Source organism: Diadema setosum, chromosome 13 (genome assembly GCF_964275005.1).
Source record: "Diadema setosum chromosome 13, eeDiaSeto1, whole genome shotgun sequence".
Lineage (NCBI taxonomy): Eukaryota > Metazoa > Echinodermata > Echinoidea > Diadematoida > Diadematidae > Diadema > Diadema setosum.
In genome coordinates, this window is record NC_092697.1 from 21,093,668 (window position 1) to 21,110,886 (window position 17,219).

General features: G+C 37.8%; 1 protein-coding gene across 1 annotated transcript; it reads right to left on the minus strand.

The window, feature by feature from the left end:
* Positions 1-16,286, minus strand: LOC140236411 (uncharacterized). Its single transcript, XM_072316339.1, has 2 exons — positions 15,747-16,286; positions 1-864 (listed from the first exon to the last, which is right to left on the minus strand). The coding sequence occupies exons 1-2, from the start codon at positions 16,284-16,286 to the stop codon at positions 1-3; spliced, it is 1,404 nt and encodes a 467-aa protein (XP_072172440.1).
* Between the last annotated feature and the right edge of the window lie 933 nt (positions 16,287-17,219).

Genomic DNA, 17,219 nt, shown 5'->3' on the forward strand with positions numbered 1-17,219 from the left:
TCAAAGTAGTGTTTCGTCTTGTTCCTGCAGCCATGTCATATGAGTCTCGAACTGAGATATCGCACTGTCATCGCAGGCATCATCAACGGTATAAATACTGTAGTCGCTGTCGGTGACGAGCTTGGTCGAGTGTGACGTTGAAGCATGTTGTACAATTTTTGAGGGACAAGTAGGACGAACAGAGATTGATGTCGCGGCCAGTGGTTCAGTACTACTACAGGGGTCATGGCTAAGACCATGGTCGTCACTGTCTTTGTCACATTCAGAGATCACGCAGATTTCACGTGCAGTTTTCTTGTCATCTTCAAGGGACAGGTGTGTCTCTTGGTCTTGACAGTTGAGGTCGTAGTACTCTCTTCCTTTGTTGACCGTCGGGCAATTATCAGCCTGATTTTGTGTGGGTTTGCTATTCTCAGCATGAGTTTGTAGTTCTAGGACGTTCGTTAAGATTTCGTCTCGTAACGAGGATGATGACGCGCTCTTGACACTGTCTTGGGCGTCAGTCTGGCAGTTGTTGTTGTTACTGTTTTCCTGACAGATTCGCCGCAGCTGGTCGATACTGAAGGAGCAGTCTGAAATGTTTCTGCTGTGACGTTTTGGTGTAGCCTCGTTCATCTCGATCCAAGAAGGTGTGTTGAACCCGGTGGAGGAGGGAATGCCTTTCAGGTATGTTATTCCAAAATCAGACATTCTTTTCTGCATGTTCTGAGAAAACCGTCGCTCTGATGGCGTCATGACACAACAAATGGAATGACGGGGGTCGCACGCCTCGAAGTTTTCGAGAAACCATTTGGTTTCTTCGACATAGTCGTAGACAGTCAAAAGTTTGCGCGCAAGCTCTACGTCCTGCTCGCGTAGTTCGACCTGCAAGATGAAAATAAATAAACATATTTGAACAATTATTTTTTTTTCAGAATAGTCACAGTTATAACAACGTCAACAGTGACAGCTTCAACTTTATATAGCAATTAACGGCTTAACGGCTCAACAGCTTACAGTAATAGTAATTTGGTCAACATACTCTGTAATGTTATCAGGGTATGAAATTTATTTCATTCCCATCAAACTAAATATATCTTTTTTTTTTAATCAGGCATATTAGACAATATGACAATATGTATTTCGTGATGTACGTTATTATATGTGTAGGGCCTCTGAGAATAACAGTGTTAAGCCACTGACAGAGCTACCTGTGACTGAAACAAAACAAATAAATAAATAAAATAAAATTTAAGGGACAAAAAAGGACAGTATTTTTTATGAACTGATGATAAAAAAATGTGAAAAAATAGTACAATCTGATAATTACGCGAGAATTGGAGAGATCTACCAAAAAGTTTGGCTTGTAATGGTAGAACAAAATAATATAAAGCTTTAAACGGACATGTGAACGAAGTGGATAACCACATCACAAATCACAGAAATACAGTACAGTATAACAAATTACATCATTATACACTACTTATCAGGACTCTCTCTCTCTCCATATATATAATATATATATACATGTAGAGAGAGAGAGAGAGAGAGAGATAGAGCTGTGAGTCGGTGTGTGTGTGTGTGGGGGGGGGGGTGGCAGAGGCGCCTTCGGAGACTCGAGTAGTGCGGTGATTTCTTTTTTTAATTCTTTTATAATTCCTGTGGCATAGTGACCTGCTGAAGAACCATTATGCTGTACATTTAAGACTAATCGGTAACCATGGAGACTAGCGATAGTGGAGGCGACTGCAACTAAAAGAAAAGAACCCCCCCCCCAAAAAAAAAAAAAAAAAAAAAAAGCCATGATAGTCAAAGCCAAATCTTGAGAAAAGAGATACTCGTAGTCTGGCATCTGATAGAGTACTGAGTAACTCTCTCCAGCCAGATAAGAGTCATTCTAGGTAATTGATAAGTAAAGAACGTCTCATTTTCCCGTGTTCGAAGTTGCAGATTCATCCTTTTACCAGATATAAATCATCGTGACAATTTCTCCACAATCATGTGCTTTACTGAGTTCGTGGGAAAGTAATTAAATGTAAAAGTTTTGTAGTGCCATAGAAGGACTTCTCTTGTTTCCACTTCAATGTCAATCTTTTGTCCAATGTGTGTAGATACTATCATTCTCACACAAACAACACTCAGCCTGAGCTATCCCATGAACGTTTCCTTTTTGGTTTTGTATGTTTTTGTTTTTTGTTCTTTTTTTTAAACACTTTCTCAGTGGATAGAGCTTGGTAATTCCTGTCCCATCTTCTACATACGTCCCGAGTACATCTCCCCCCCCTTTTTTTTAGAGTACAGATACAATTGCTCAAAGTACGACTCGCATGACACAAAAAGTTGTAACATCGATTAAAAAGTGGATAAATCGTGAGTTTGTGACAACTCCGTGATCGCTGATAACAATGACGTCACACGCTATACGTCTTAATTATCAGTCACCCGATGAGCCCACATGCATTCTGTGTATACAGTATTATTCTGTGTTTACAGTAAGATGTATAGCAAATGCGAATGTGTTTTGGCAATTTACGTACAGAGAAGGGTGAGTTCCCTTTACATTTTGTTATTCAATTCAATTCAATTCAATTCATTTATTTTCATTCTCATTTTCTTCCATTTTTGGGGTAAATATTGTACGATCTTCTCCACAAGAGATAAAAACACCTCTGATTCACAAAAATAATGTTTGCTTCTTGTAGTACAGACACAAAATATTATCCAAAGGCACCCACACAGATACAGATACTCGCACACACGCTTGCGATCAGACACACACACGCACATTGTAAACTACACTCACACCAAGCATACATTACTTGAATGACGCATAGAGCCATCCTCGCAAGCACTGCACTCACATTCGCTCACAAGTTCTTTATCCACACTTTCCTCTCTCTCTCCTCGGCTGTCTCTGTAAAGTGTTCAGACAGCGCATTAAATTGCCTCCGTCAAGCAATTAGCTTTGAACGGAGGTCTTCTGTATTTTTTCTTTCGTCAATTCTCCTTCAAGATTATGACATAATCCATATTTTAGAAACACAAACTCTTATGTAATAGGATTACACAATGTACCTTCCCTACTAATGTAAAAAAGAAAAAAATTATGCTTTCATGTTTTGATAATTATTTTTTTTTTTATATCAGAAACGAAATGGAACAAAACAAAATTAAAAAGCAAATTTTCACTCACTCAGTACGCCAGATTAATGATAAAAGCATCAGCAAATGTTTGGCAGAATTTTCTTCGAGGATACAACCCAGAAGAACAAGAGACCGAGGGGTTCACCTTCTACACATCTTTACAGACTACCACCTTACGAGAACATAGCAAACTTGGGGAACTTTTGGGGACGTCAAGGAGGGCATGGTGTCCATTTGTATATTCTATCATTGTATACTGGTGCCAGGTTTGTTCGAAGTTTGACCATGCCTTCTCAAAAAGAAGGTAAAAATGTGAAAACTGGCTATAAATGTGGTCCCATCAGAGCATCCAGTAAAATCTAACAAACAGAATAGCACATGTTTTGCTTTAATTATTGAACAAAAAATAGGGAGTTTGTGAATTTAAGAATTAATTGAAGTTTTCATAAAGCATTGTTAATTTGTTTTTGTTTTTGCAATCACACATCATTTCAATTAGTCAATGTGATGTCTCCAATTAACCCTCTCATCAATAACATGTGCTGTAAAAGATATATATATATATATATATATATATATATATATATATATATATATATATATTACATGAACTCGAAACAAAAACAAAAAAACATGTATCATTCACATCTCTTATTTTTGTGGCAAATTTCACTGATCACTGATGGTGAAAAGGGTGCAGTCGCTAAATCATCACCTGAAAATAATGGAATATCTATGATCACTCCTTGTCATTGTCCTTTCTTTTTGTTTGTTTCAAGATATCATGATTTTCATACATGGAGTCCTTGACGGATCTTGAGATGCACTCATCATCTAGAGTAATTCACAAAATTTACAAGCTACGCTTCTCTTGTGAATTCCTCTTTTCCATATAGTTACAAAATAAAATTTTGCTGCTTACTTGTTTATCTAAAATCAATGTTGATATTATTAAAATTGTATCCATGTTTTGTTGAAACTTATGTGATTCAAAGTTCCTTAAAACATTATGTATACTCATGTAAGCGTTATGTATTATTGCTTTGTATTACTCTATGTGGAAGTAAAATCACTTGAATTGAATTGAATTGAATTATTGAATCAGGAGGTCGTAGGTTCGAATCCTGCCCGAGTAAGTAGGCCCATGATTTCTTTTGTCATGGCAAGTGCTAAAACACTGATCAATTCAGTGCTTATTTACGTCGATACAGGACAGTTTGTTAATCAGTTGCAATGATAAGTGTTATTTCTTCTACGACTTTTTTTTTTTTGATCATCCAGTAAAGAACATTATACCAATCATCCAACTGTTTCGTGTCTGACGTTGATCAGTACCTCATTACGCGCAACAAGCTAATTCCAGCATTTCTTGCGATGTCATATCAAATTGGTTTTGTTTGTTTGTACGTTTGTTTGATTATCAAGTTTAGTTTTTTATGTTTTTTTGTTTTGTTTTGTTTTTTTTGTTTTTTTGTTTTGTTTTGTTTTTTTTTTTTTTTTGGGGGGGGGGGAGTAATCCAGCTAGTCATATGACGAATGTTTACTCCCTCCCTCCGCGCTTGATCTGGATGATGTAATTAAGTCCAAATCATTTGGTTTCAGAGCATCGAGTAAAATCCAACAAACAGAATGGTAGAGGTTTCGCTTATGAACAAAAAAGAGGAAGTTTCTGAATTTTAGAATTTCTGAAGTTTTCATGTACCATTGTTGTTGTTTTTTTTTCAATCACAGATCATTTTTTATAAGACGATGTGATGGTGTCTCCAATTAACTCTCTCATCAATAATCTGCGTTATTAAAAAAAAATATTTCTTTTTTTTTAACATGAACTCGAAAAAAAATATATACACACATAATAATTATATAGATATAATTTTTGGGAAAAAAGATGGAAGAATTGTGAGCAGATGGCATCCTCACTTCAGCTAATGTACATGTCACGTGCATGGTTCTCACTAATATCACTAACTCGGTGAAAAAAGTGAAACTTTATGAAAATCTTTACACTAACTTTCTTCATTGTCTACTTAAAATTTACTCCATGAAAGTTTTACCATTATGTACGTTCGATCTTGACAACGGTATAGAAGCACACATGAAGCCGAACAGTGCTGTTTCATGTAAATCTAAATCACAAGACATGGCCTTGACAAGGAAAAAGGTAGGTAAGAAATTGGGAATGCTTTGCCTGTATGGTATATGGCCATTCTGACATGCACATTCGCGAGTCCAAACCAACACATTTTAAGTGTTCCACATCAGGCACGACCTTCTTTCACCCGTCACGTTCGCGGCACAATAACCCCCGCTGAGATTTTAATCTGCCACATAGCGTGGTCTACATAGGGCAGGGGGATTCCCTTGTGAGCCCAACGAGTTCAGTACTTGTGTTGATACAGCAGAATGAAAATGGATGTAGGTCTTGAAGAAGGATGTGAAGTGGGTGGTTGCCACTGAACTCCTGTGCCGGTGGCGACCGCCGACAGGTGAGCCGACATATCAAAAGAAATGATGATACTATAATGAACTAATACAAGTTAAAAAGAATAATACAGCACAAGCACCACCGCCAGAATTTCAGGTGTTGGAAGACATGTTCAACATCTTCTTCCTCTTTTTTTTTTCAAAGAAAAGAATTAGTAACTGAACCACATAGCAAATTAAATGGTATTCACATTAAAATCTTTAACATTATCGTATATAATTGTTAGCGTATACTATTATTATCAATATAAAAAAATCATAGTCATGCGAAATACAAAATAGGCATACAAGCTGACCGCTGAAATCACACAACAATGGCGTTATAAGGTATCAATCTTTAAAACAAATTGCCCAGTGAGTCAACCATGCATAGAGTGTATACATGTTTAACTGCAGCTAATACAAGACAAATACGTATTGGTAATGTGCAGATATGGCGAGTTGGGGGTGGGAAGGTATAATAGAGTAAGACTGGACCTGTAGCGCTTGGGATGTTAAAGCATCTGAACTTTGTATGACAAGTACGATATTTCCCAGTTCTTCAGTAGTGTGGAAAATCGCCTTAGGTGGTTGCTTTGATCACCTAGTGGGGTAAAGTCTTCGTCGACTCAGGTGCGAGGTGGTTTGAAAATGACTTAAATAAGTATTTTGACCTCAATTTGTATCCTCCTGTAAAGATATGCCTGTGGGTGTGATTAACTAACATTTCTCAGTTCCCATTTACGACAACGAGAGGCAAGAACAGGAATCGGTGCAATCAGATTTTATCATGCAACAAATGATTCGGGATTTTTGTTCCCTTATGTGACCCTCTCCCGCCGATACGCCGATCATTCTTCATAAACCTCGATGAATACTGAGTATACGTAAATACTTGATGCCATTCATTCACTGACTAGCTGGGGGTATTTTCTTTTCCGTACTTTGAATTTCTTAACGTGAACACCGATACGCTTCGATGAATGCATGCATGCATGTGGGCAGGGAGGGTTTTCGTCTCACCTCCCTGATGTCGGCTAGAAAAATTCTCCTAGTTGAACTGTAAATGCGGAGTTAACTTTTCAATTTGAGTCAAACGCTAATCGTTGTAACTTTGGCTACGTGTTTGTTCTCATCGTCAGCAACATTTTAGACCTTGGTGAACATTGTATTATTGATATTTACAGTCGATGGGCACTGGATGACAGCATGCAAAAAAAAAAAAAGAGTAGGCCTACTTTATTAATTCATATCTAAGACCAAAAGCATATAAAATACACGTATTGTTCAAATTTATGAGCTAACATCCTCTCTGTATTGATGGATGGTCTCTCGATAGGAAACGTCCAAATCCACGAATGGCGGCCTATAATGCAGAAAGGATCTCAGGAGCTATACGAAATAGCAGTTAACGATTTGACTCTAATAAAGTGGCAACACTCATCCCTTGTAAACACGAAGCAAACTGTTAGGAGATAGAGATCGAGAAGGAGAGCCTTGCATTTATCACGTCACGCCTTGATCATGGCATTGATGTTTGCCAAACCCATTTATCAGCATCATGGCTGACGTCATAACCTCTCTCCTGTACTTGGAATCGCTTGTGGATATTATGCCTGCATGCATTAACTCCATCCACAGCATCTTATAAACAGTGTAAGAGACAACGATACATTCCAGACTTTTCAAACAAGCTTATGCTCACATATTCAGGAACACGGAAACACAGATTGGCTTAGGGGCCGACCTCTTCGAATTCTGCAAAATTTGTCTAGAAATCACTCGGCAGACAAGACTTTTCATTACACATCATGACTCGACGAAATGCTCGCTAAAATTATGAAAACTCAATTCATTTCACTTGACTTTGAAAATTAAAACGCTTCACAAGAATAATCGTTGTATTATTATAAAGTATGATAGCTATCGCATATTATTTTAGGTTTACACTATACACTGACTTGCAAGGGGCTAAACATAATACCTACAGTGCATAATATGCTTTCGTCATTTAAGATAATGATCCGTCTTTATTCACGGAGGACATTGAAAACATGATGGGGGGGGGGGTGACAGACAGGCCATGACAACTTTTTAATACACATCAACATTGAGAGCAACACCAATACTCAAATCTACTAGGTGGAAAATAGCGCTGGTTACGACTGAAGGTTGGTATTGCATTCAAAATATTCTGAGAGCGGATTAAAAGTATATAGCATGCAGACAAATTATACAGTGTTCAATAGTGTACCCCTGATGATATGATCATTAGCATGATTATAAACAGTGAAATGACCGCACGAATAAACATTATTGCCGGATGAAGGACCATAGTGTCATCATGGTCATAATATTATGGTGAAAAAAAAAAACGTTAAAAATCACACACTGTGCATGTGAACGTTGCGGGCATTGTATCTTGGAAGCTAAACACTCGCTTCACAATTTTTATTAATCTAACTATTTACCCACATTTGATTGTAATATGATCCTACAGGTCTCCATGTCAGCACGGTGATTCATCTATACAGCGTACGCTTAAAATGAGTCCTTATAAAACCCCCTTGAACAGTGTATTGGCATTATTATGTGATGTGATTAAAACGACAGACCGGATGTATGAAAGTAATGCATACCATTATTTTGATAAGCAGAACGCTTACTTCATCGGAGAGAACATACATTATTAATCACCTGTATGAGAAGAACGCTCCGTCCATTTAATTACGCTGGCGAGCAGGTGATATTGCCACTGTTGTGAAGGGAGCTTGGTAATAATGTCGGCCCTATAAAACAGCCTGTACAAGCTTTACGTTATATATACTATGTAGTCTTAAGCGTTCGAGTGTCTTTCTTTGTGTACTGTATCCTGTATACTTTGGTCTTTGTAAATTAATGTGGAAATACAGCACAGTGGTGTACAGATCTAATAGGATAAAGAAGTATGCATACAATAGTGTATATAGCTGAGATTGCAAACAAAATCATCAATAACGCTGATATATTCGAACGAATCGAGCGTTCATAATTATGATACAATGTAGGCCTACCTGTAGGACTGTTATTTTGTTGTTGTTTACTTTGCTGTATATCTTGTTTGTCTACTTTCCCTTTGTTTTCTGTCTAGACCTTTATTAATTTGCATTGGTTTGCTTTTCAGTACTGCATGCCTAATTGCAATCTGGTATTAATTCAATAAGTTAATGACATTCCATTGTCACCCCCATGACCATTGCTTCAGATACGTTTCCTCTTGTGCAGTTTCGTAACCTTCATTCGTTCGCTATATCCATGTGAGTTTACTCATGCAATCCCACACCTGATTCTTTAGTTGAGCTCAGATAGCTTATGATATGATCATCCTCTCCTACTTCTATCATCTCATGCTCTCCTTTATTGTTGATCAATTGAATTAGACAGCTCCACTTTACTGAAGTCCTCTATTCCATTTATCCTAATTGGTTGTCGTAGATAATTTGAACATAATATGCACATATTGTTTATGTAAATCGTCTTCATTCGGAAGTTTCCTGAGGGCGAGTTGCCCCCCAGAATAAATCAGAGCACTACGAGACTTCATTGGCTTCAGTTTGTCTTGTTTGGGTCATCTCAGTTCTCTCAACGTTAAGTTATCTTCCTTCTTCAAGTAGATTTAAGTTTCAAAATAGAGCACGTCTTATAACTTTTCAACATCTATTACAACACGTTATATACATGCCAACTACAACTTTACGTGCATGTCTGATACAATGATATTTGCGTAACTACTATACTAGCTTTCATTCTTAATGAAGATTGCACCATGAGTTAGAGTACTCCCTCCACCTCTCCGTCTGTTACATGCATAGGGTCACGGCCACCACACAACTTAAACAAGGAGCAGGAATACTTCCCATTGAAGATAGAAATTATCGTCGTCCATCAAGAGCGCAGATCACACGTGCATTTCCTTCCCAAGTTATATATCAAAACATGTCATAATACTTCACATCATGTTGTTTTTATTTTGTTATACAGCCCACTACGCTGATATTTCAGAAGTTACTATCATCGTTTCAAGTAGGCCCTACAGTTTTTTTTTCTTTGTTTAATTTTTGTTTCATCATTTCTTTTGGTGCAAAGTGTATAGTTTGCACGTCAAATCTATAAATACATCCGTTTTGAATCTATTTAATAATAATAATAATAGTAATGATAATTCACAACATCTATACAGCGCACTATCACATGAAATGTCTCTAAGCGTTACGGGAAAAAATTGACGAAATTGCTCCGTGGTCTCTATCGACGGATCATTTCTATCCTCTGAGCACCAAAATCACTGAAATAGCGTTATATTCAGACTGATATACACGTAGAATTTGCAACAAGCACCCCATATCAAAAAAATAAAAAATAGCCTCTTTGTTTTAAAGCTGAGAAGGACCTACAGTGAGCATGGTAATAAGGGCGCACCTATATAACGTATTACTAAACGAAGTTTTCGTCTGAGTAACAACGGTGATGGATACATTCATTGGAAGGGAAACATCTGAAGAATACTATATGTGACTGAGAAACATATTTAAAGTCCTTGTTCTAAAAGTTCTGCTATACACTTCATTTCCTCGCGGTATATCTCCCTGTGACTCATTTCGTCTCGACGTCGTAGTTCTCTTATATACAAATATGTGTTTATCATTTCAAATTGACAGTGAGTGAACAGATTAGACGTGATTCCATAGTGACGATTAGAACTCCCTCCACTATTACCAAAAGGAACAAAAAGGATTATGTTCAACAAATTCATTGCGTTTTTCTATTGTTATCCGTTATACGAGTTAATTCTTTTTAAAGGGGAAGGCTAGTAACTGATCAGTGGGAATCAGTGGAAATGCTGGGAGATGATTGTTCCAATCATTATGGGATTCATTCAAGAGTTCATTGTATATCTATTGTTGTGTGAAAATGATTTGCTTCAGAACGGTTTCATATTCAAGTAATGTGCAGTTTAATGCTTCCAGGTTAGCGTCCCTGGTCAGTGACGGAGCATTAATCTGCACATTACTTGAATATGAAACCGTTCTGAAGCAAATCATTTTCACACAACAATAGATATACAATGAACTCTTGAATGAATCCCATAATGATTGGAACAATCATCTCCCAGCATTTCCACTGATTCCCACTGATCAGTTACTAGCCTTCCCCTTTAAACGTTACTTGTGTGTATTTTCTTTCTTATTTGGGTTGAACAATTTTAAAAATTACTTTCAAAATTTCAGTGCCTCGGTGGATTGATATATCTTCCTGAATAATCTATTCAACATTGAGAAATGGTCATAAGAAGTAACTCATAATGCCCAACTGGTACGAGTTTGGGAAATATGTTTGTTGGACGCACAAAGAAATGAAGCACCAAAAGATTAAATAATGCGTAACTTGTCGATAATATGTGTGTCCTTTTTAAGACTGTAACATTTCAAATGCTTGATCTTTATCCAGTGTCATAGGTGGTCATTGTTAAATATTTTGCTGAAATATTACGTTATGAATAAGAATAAAACTTAAATAATTTAAATCATTGAAATCACATGTTTGAACGCAGTTCAGGTGTATTGTCTGGGCAAATATGAAAAGAATCTCGCATCGGGTTTAAATTTGCTATATCCCAGCACAATAACTAAATCTTCCACAAATTCAACAGTGTAGATATAACGACATATTTACGTCTTTCGACCATTGCTTATCAACAAATCAAATATCAATTCACAGTCTATAGACCTTTTATCAATTTGTTTGGTTATTGCGAAAATATCAGGGCTCTTCAATCAATCTGCACTACAACTACGGACCATGCAGAAACTTGGACTAACTTCACGAAATTGAATTCATGATGTGAATTCTGACCCACTGTTTGAACATTCACAACCCGCCATTTTGCAATACTATTTTTTTTTTTACTGAATGGTGAGTCACTTATAAAATACACGCAATTCATAAAACTCAAAAAGGACTTTTTTTTTCCACACAGCTTGCAACAATTGGAAGAAAAGGAAAATGCAACCGAAATAACACGAGGACGTATACTGTGCTTACATTAGCGAATGAATGCCTGCAAGTGAGGCATTTGTTTTCAAAAGACATTATAATGTCTGCAGGTTTTGCCTTTTATAATACATGCTATTTCGAGCAACAGACATACATAATAACACTGACAGAATGATTTGCGCACACGGAAACGTATCAACATTATGTTTCAATAAATCGATGAAATCGGGGAAATTCTCCAGTGAAGTACACCTGCTGACTTCCTCAATAAGATTTTGTACCCACTACTTCCCTGCATACCCTTCCGTATATTGAATTGAATTGCAAACCTCACAATCATTTGCAAAGTGTTTACGTTTTTAAAGAAAAAAAAAAGAAACAAACGAGAGAACAAGGGCTTCCGTTGTTAATTCTGCATTGCTTATTTCAATCAGTCACCTCTTGGGTGTATGGGAAGCAAGCGTGATAATAATACAACAAACTGATGATTACGAAAATGCAAGGAAGGCTTGATGAATTCTGGTGAAGTAATTAACTTGTACCTCTCTCCTTCTGCAGCCTTGGATAGAGCGATCATAATGAGGGGCGAACAGGGACACGAGGGAAGAAAAGAGCAGCGCAGTAATGATGACATATAAGCATATTGTATGTGTATAGTATAGCCATATATGTATATATACATATATAATTTATTACATTGGGACATATGTATATCATATATATATATATATATATATATATATATATAGTGTGTGTGTGTGTGTGTGCGCGTGTGTGTAGTGTGAGTGTGTAATAATACATAAGACCTACAGAAGAAGAGAGAAGAAATTTTAACTCCACCCTCTCAATGCTGCGATGCCAAGACTTCGTGTCAACTGTAATACTCACAAGTCAGTCCTTCAAAGATACAGTCATGCTATATACTATATAGCATCATATCCTGGACTAGCCAGCTCACTGTGGAAAGGCACCATAACAGCGCAAGTGGGGTTAATGCAGTCACGATTCTATTACAGGCTGAAAGGAACTAGCTATTTCATCTACCTTCGGTTTTCATTTATCTCGTGTTTGTTCTATGTCAATACAACTCAGCCTAATCAGAAATCATTTCTTTAAAACAGTTCCGCACCCTCTGTTGACAGAAGTCATATTGTGTAAACTCTGATAAATACATCACACAGATTTTCTAAATTGTTTATTCGCACAACGACGTGCGTTCTGTCTTGACAAAGGGAAGTTGAGACCATGGGTTACAGACATTAGTATAACGTTGTCGTCTGGGGCCTAGACGCTTGGTATGTAACAGGAGTCAGTGGAAAGGGGATAAAAGTGACAAATACAACATCGACGATGATGACAATAAATGAACGTAAAAGTATTGTACTACGTTACTATTCCTGCTCTTCCTAATACTATCATTATTCCTACAGGGTTGTTACTACCACTCCTATCTGGCATCATATCAGTTAGGCATTTTAAGATAAGTAACACATTTGGAATCTATACGTATCTGCATGGTCAATTGCTTATCCATAGGATTATGGCATTAAATGAAGAAAATTCAATAGCCAAGTTTGCCCATGATAGTGGTATGCGCCACAAGGTTTGTCCAATAAGTGTAACTATGACAGGACTTTGCCAACACAGAAGCAGCAAGCGGTATAACTCACTTCTAATCTTTCTCTATATATTTTACGGCCTGCGGATATCACAAACAGTTCAATGATGCCACTCGTACTTTACGAAAGCGTATGACAGGCCGACTAGTTTCTACCTTAAATCCTGAAGTTAAATTGTAATCATGTTCACATTCATTTGACCACATGGTAAAGACAACTGTATTTGACATTATAATCTGTTTGCATAACATCAATAGCATTTCCAGGACGACACTTTATATTGTGTCCAATGTGGGAGGAGATGCAATTAAAAAATTAATATGTGTGAAATCAACCGGATCCACACCTGCTCAACAAATCCATAGGCAATGTGTGAACAAAAACTTAAGGTGTATCCGGCATGTTACGCGGTCTGGAGAAGGTGCATGCTCCGGACATACTGGCTTGTTGGTTTTGTCATTGATGGAGCTATGTAATTACTAATTTGCACCACCACACATCAGTCTCCCGCCGGAAACTGGGTTACTGAGATGGTGGAAACAATAAGGATTGTGGGTATATTGTATCAAACCAGACTTGTCAGCATTGCTATACCGACAGTACAAACCGGAACAGATGAAATCCAGCTAATGACACAGCCTCATTTTAATCGCGCCCGTGTGTAATGTGAGTCAAACTGTTACACATGTATTAGTGATGTTAAAGGACTGGCATTTTTATAGCTGTACATTTAACATCAGTGTGACACGTGTTACTATAGTGACATAATAATGTCAACATGTGCCACCCATTGTCAAGGTTGTGACTGGTAAATTGGAATTCGATTGCATGTCGTTGAGAAGATTTCAATGTTTAATGCAGACAAAAACTTCATTCTTGAACGTGTTTTTGCAATGATATCTAACACGTTGACGGTCAAAAGTGTGACATGCTACTCAACGTTCAAGCTGAATTCGGCAGATCAACCTCTAGCAAATACAATCTTAGCATTACAGCTTCTCCTAAATTGGACATGAATAAGAAATTACTTCTGAAATATGAAAGCATAGCATTTTCTAAGATATCGAAGCAGACTAAAGAGGTTTCATTTTTTTTCTGAAAATGTGGAAAGACTGTTTTACATTGGCAAATATAATTATGATGAGAAAATATTCGACACTGAAACAAAAGAATGGCGTGGCCATGACAGTTTTTGCTTTGGAGGCTTACTGTATGATGCCAATGAAAATAGCGTACTCATAAGATATGCTAACAAGATTTGTTTGTTTCTTTCATGCCCACTGTATAAAAGAGGGCATCATCTAATGTGATTGCTTGCAGGGGGTTTTACATACATAGGGTCTATACGTAAACTACAAATATTCAGAGCTTTTATACGGAAAAGTAGATCCAACAAAACTTAATCTATAACTCATATATTATGGACTGCAACTGTTGCCTTCTTCCTTTTTCAGAGAAATTCTGTCACCAGATCTGGGTGTCCACATTTGTTTTGTCTTGCGTGTATTAATGTCTCATACATCATTAGCTTTTAACGTCTTCCATATGTTCATGAATATAGCAGGTGTGCACTAGATTTGCTGGTGATTTTCGAAAACCATCAACTTAAATATCAAATCAATGGCTTACAAGAAAAAACAACAACAATAATTTGTCACGAACAAAAATAAAAGCAAACGCAACAACAATCAATCGTATTCGTCACAGTAATGTAAGATAAGTTGACAGATAGCTTTGTCTTCAGGGATTTTCGGGATGCCCTTGACTTTTAATCGACAATGTGAATTGACGTTGAGATTTTATCAGAAATTGTCATACTGCCAAAGCTATAAATGGATTTGATCATGATGACACCCCATCCCCCATTTAGTCATGAAAGACAGTTCTGTATTTCCTCAGAAAGTTCAGGTGTTATCATACGCATTGGCGTATGTGATGCAAAAGACATGGAATATTAATGGTTATGGGACATTTAACACAAACGATAGGTATGTAAGGCAGGTTAGAGACGACTTCTTCTTTTTTGTTTCGGTCACACTTTGCAAATGTCTTAATGCTGCTCTTTTCGCATGTTCACTACAGAGAGTAAGAGTTACGAGTATTCTGAGGCTGTTCTTTGCGATGATTAGATTGTCACTTCGTTAATACGATTAACTAAACAGTCATTCATTCATGATGGAATTTAAATACACTCTCCCCCCCCCCAAAAAAAAAAGAAAAAGAAGAGGTGATAGTTAGACTGACTCAAGATATGCCATGAATGTCTTGTTTTAGGAGTGAGGAAACACAGATGCATAACAATTTTTTTTTTTTTTATGTTAGTTTAAGTTTGCCATATGAAAGTTCATCTTAGGAAGTAGTTCTGTGTGCTGTAGTATAACCGATTTCATTATTATTGCCTACTGCACCAGAATGTATAATGTCTATACACAATCATGCCTATAAAACTGTCAAACAGATAAACAGGTAAACTGAACGTTTATTACAGTTGAGGGATTTCTGACTCACCATTGATTGTCTGAGACGTTCAATCTTTTTCGCTAAGTTGGACAAACCATATTCGTCGGAGGAAGAAGCAGTTGAAGCGATAGAGACTTTGTCTTCGACCGAGGTCTCGCTCATTGAACAACCCGAGTCAGGACTGCGTCGAGTATTTCTGTCTTGCTCATCATCCAAGTCGATGAGGATGCCGTTCAGGCTACTTACACCGACATCGGCTTCGTAGTCCTTGTTTGACACGGAAGGAGGACCCACTGCGTCGTCTCTACTAGAGATGCCTCCTTCTCCCCTACAATCCTCGAGTTCAGCATCGTCTTCTTCAGACGTGCAATGTCTGTTGGAGTCACTGACTTTCATTTTGGTCGACTCCGGTGACTCGAAAAGACAAGGATCTGAGATAGTTGGACTGCCTGTCGTCTCATGCGGTAAAAGGAGGAATCGAATACATGGAGGCATTGGGCCAAACTTCGCCTCAGCCTCGCCAAGCACTTCATCCATAGGTATACTCGACTCTTGGCTCAACGGTTCCATCTTGTCAACCATGACCATTTTCCCCCTTTTCTTTTAGCTGTCGACTAACGCATAAAATGCGGACTTTGAATAATTCCTGTAAAATTTCCGCCGACTAAGCTGGCGTGATGCATTAGAGTACGTAAGTCTGCGCCTTATCACGAAAGGTGCAAGCCACTTCCAAATCCTAAACACTGTTTAGGTCTCTCTGATCGTATGACGATATTCAGATCTGGATAAAACCTGCGACCGATCAGCATTCCAATTTTACTGACGACCCATTCGGATGTCATTTCGTGGTCTAGCGCGAACTGTAAATGTACATGTTTTTCTCTACCACCTGCTCGAATGACTGAGGCAGCACCACTATTCAGTCTTTTATCTACATGACAACGCACAGAGTGCATGTCATCCACTCCGAAGCTCGACGTAAACTGCACTGCGTATTCAAGTCAGCAATTGAGTTCGATGCTCCTGCCTATAAATCACTCTATTTGCTCAGCGTGTATGCTTTCTCGCTAATAACGTGAGATAAATGCTGATATGACGAGGGCCGACTAATGTATATCGCTGTACAGATACGGATACCGTCAGCCAGAGGGATTCAAAAACGATGGAATGCATGTTGTTAGTGCTCGACGATGCCCTGCAGTATGCAGCTTTGTAGAGGTGCTTTACTCCTCGCTAGGGATCTTTCCGCCACGCACCAAAGCGGCGTGTTCAAGGTGCGCTGGCCAGTTTTCATCTCCCTTGAAGGATGAATCAGGCCTCCACGTAGAGTTTACCCTAAATAGAGCTTACTGACTGAATAGGCCACAATTACGTCAGATTGTGATAACACGACAGTGCTCGGAAAAGCACGGAGCATGGGCAAAATGCATATTAAGCTCTCCGCGCGTTTGATAATGAGGCTAAGAGTAAGAATGATAATATAGAACGTGTTTTTATTGTCGTTTTAGAAGTCTCGAAGTC

Bases quoted from the DNA above. Each gene is read 5' to 3' on its own strand.
- LOC140236411 (XM_072316339.1), bottom strand. From the start codon at position 16,286: ATGGTCATGGTTGACAAGATGGAACCGTTGAGCCAAGAGTCGAGTATA. The intron at 865-15,746 runs GTGAGTCAGAAA...TTCATCTTGCAG, and splicing joins AACGTCTCAGACAATCAATG to GTCGAACTACGCGAGCAGGA.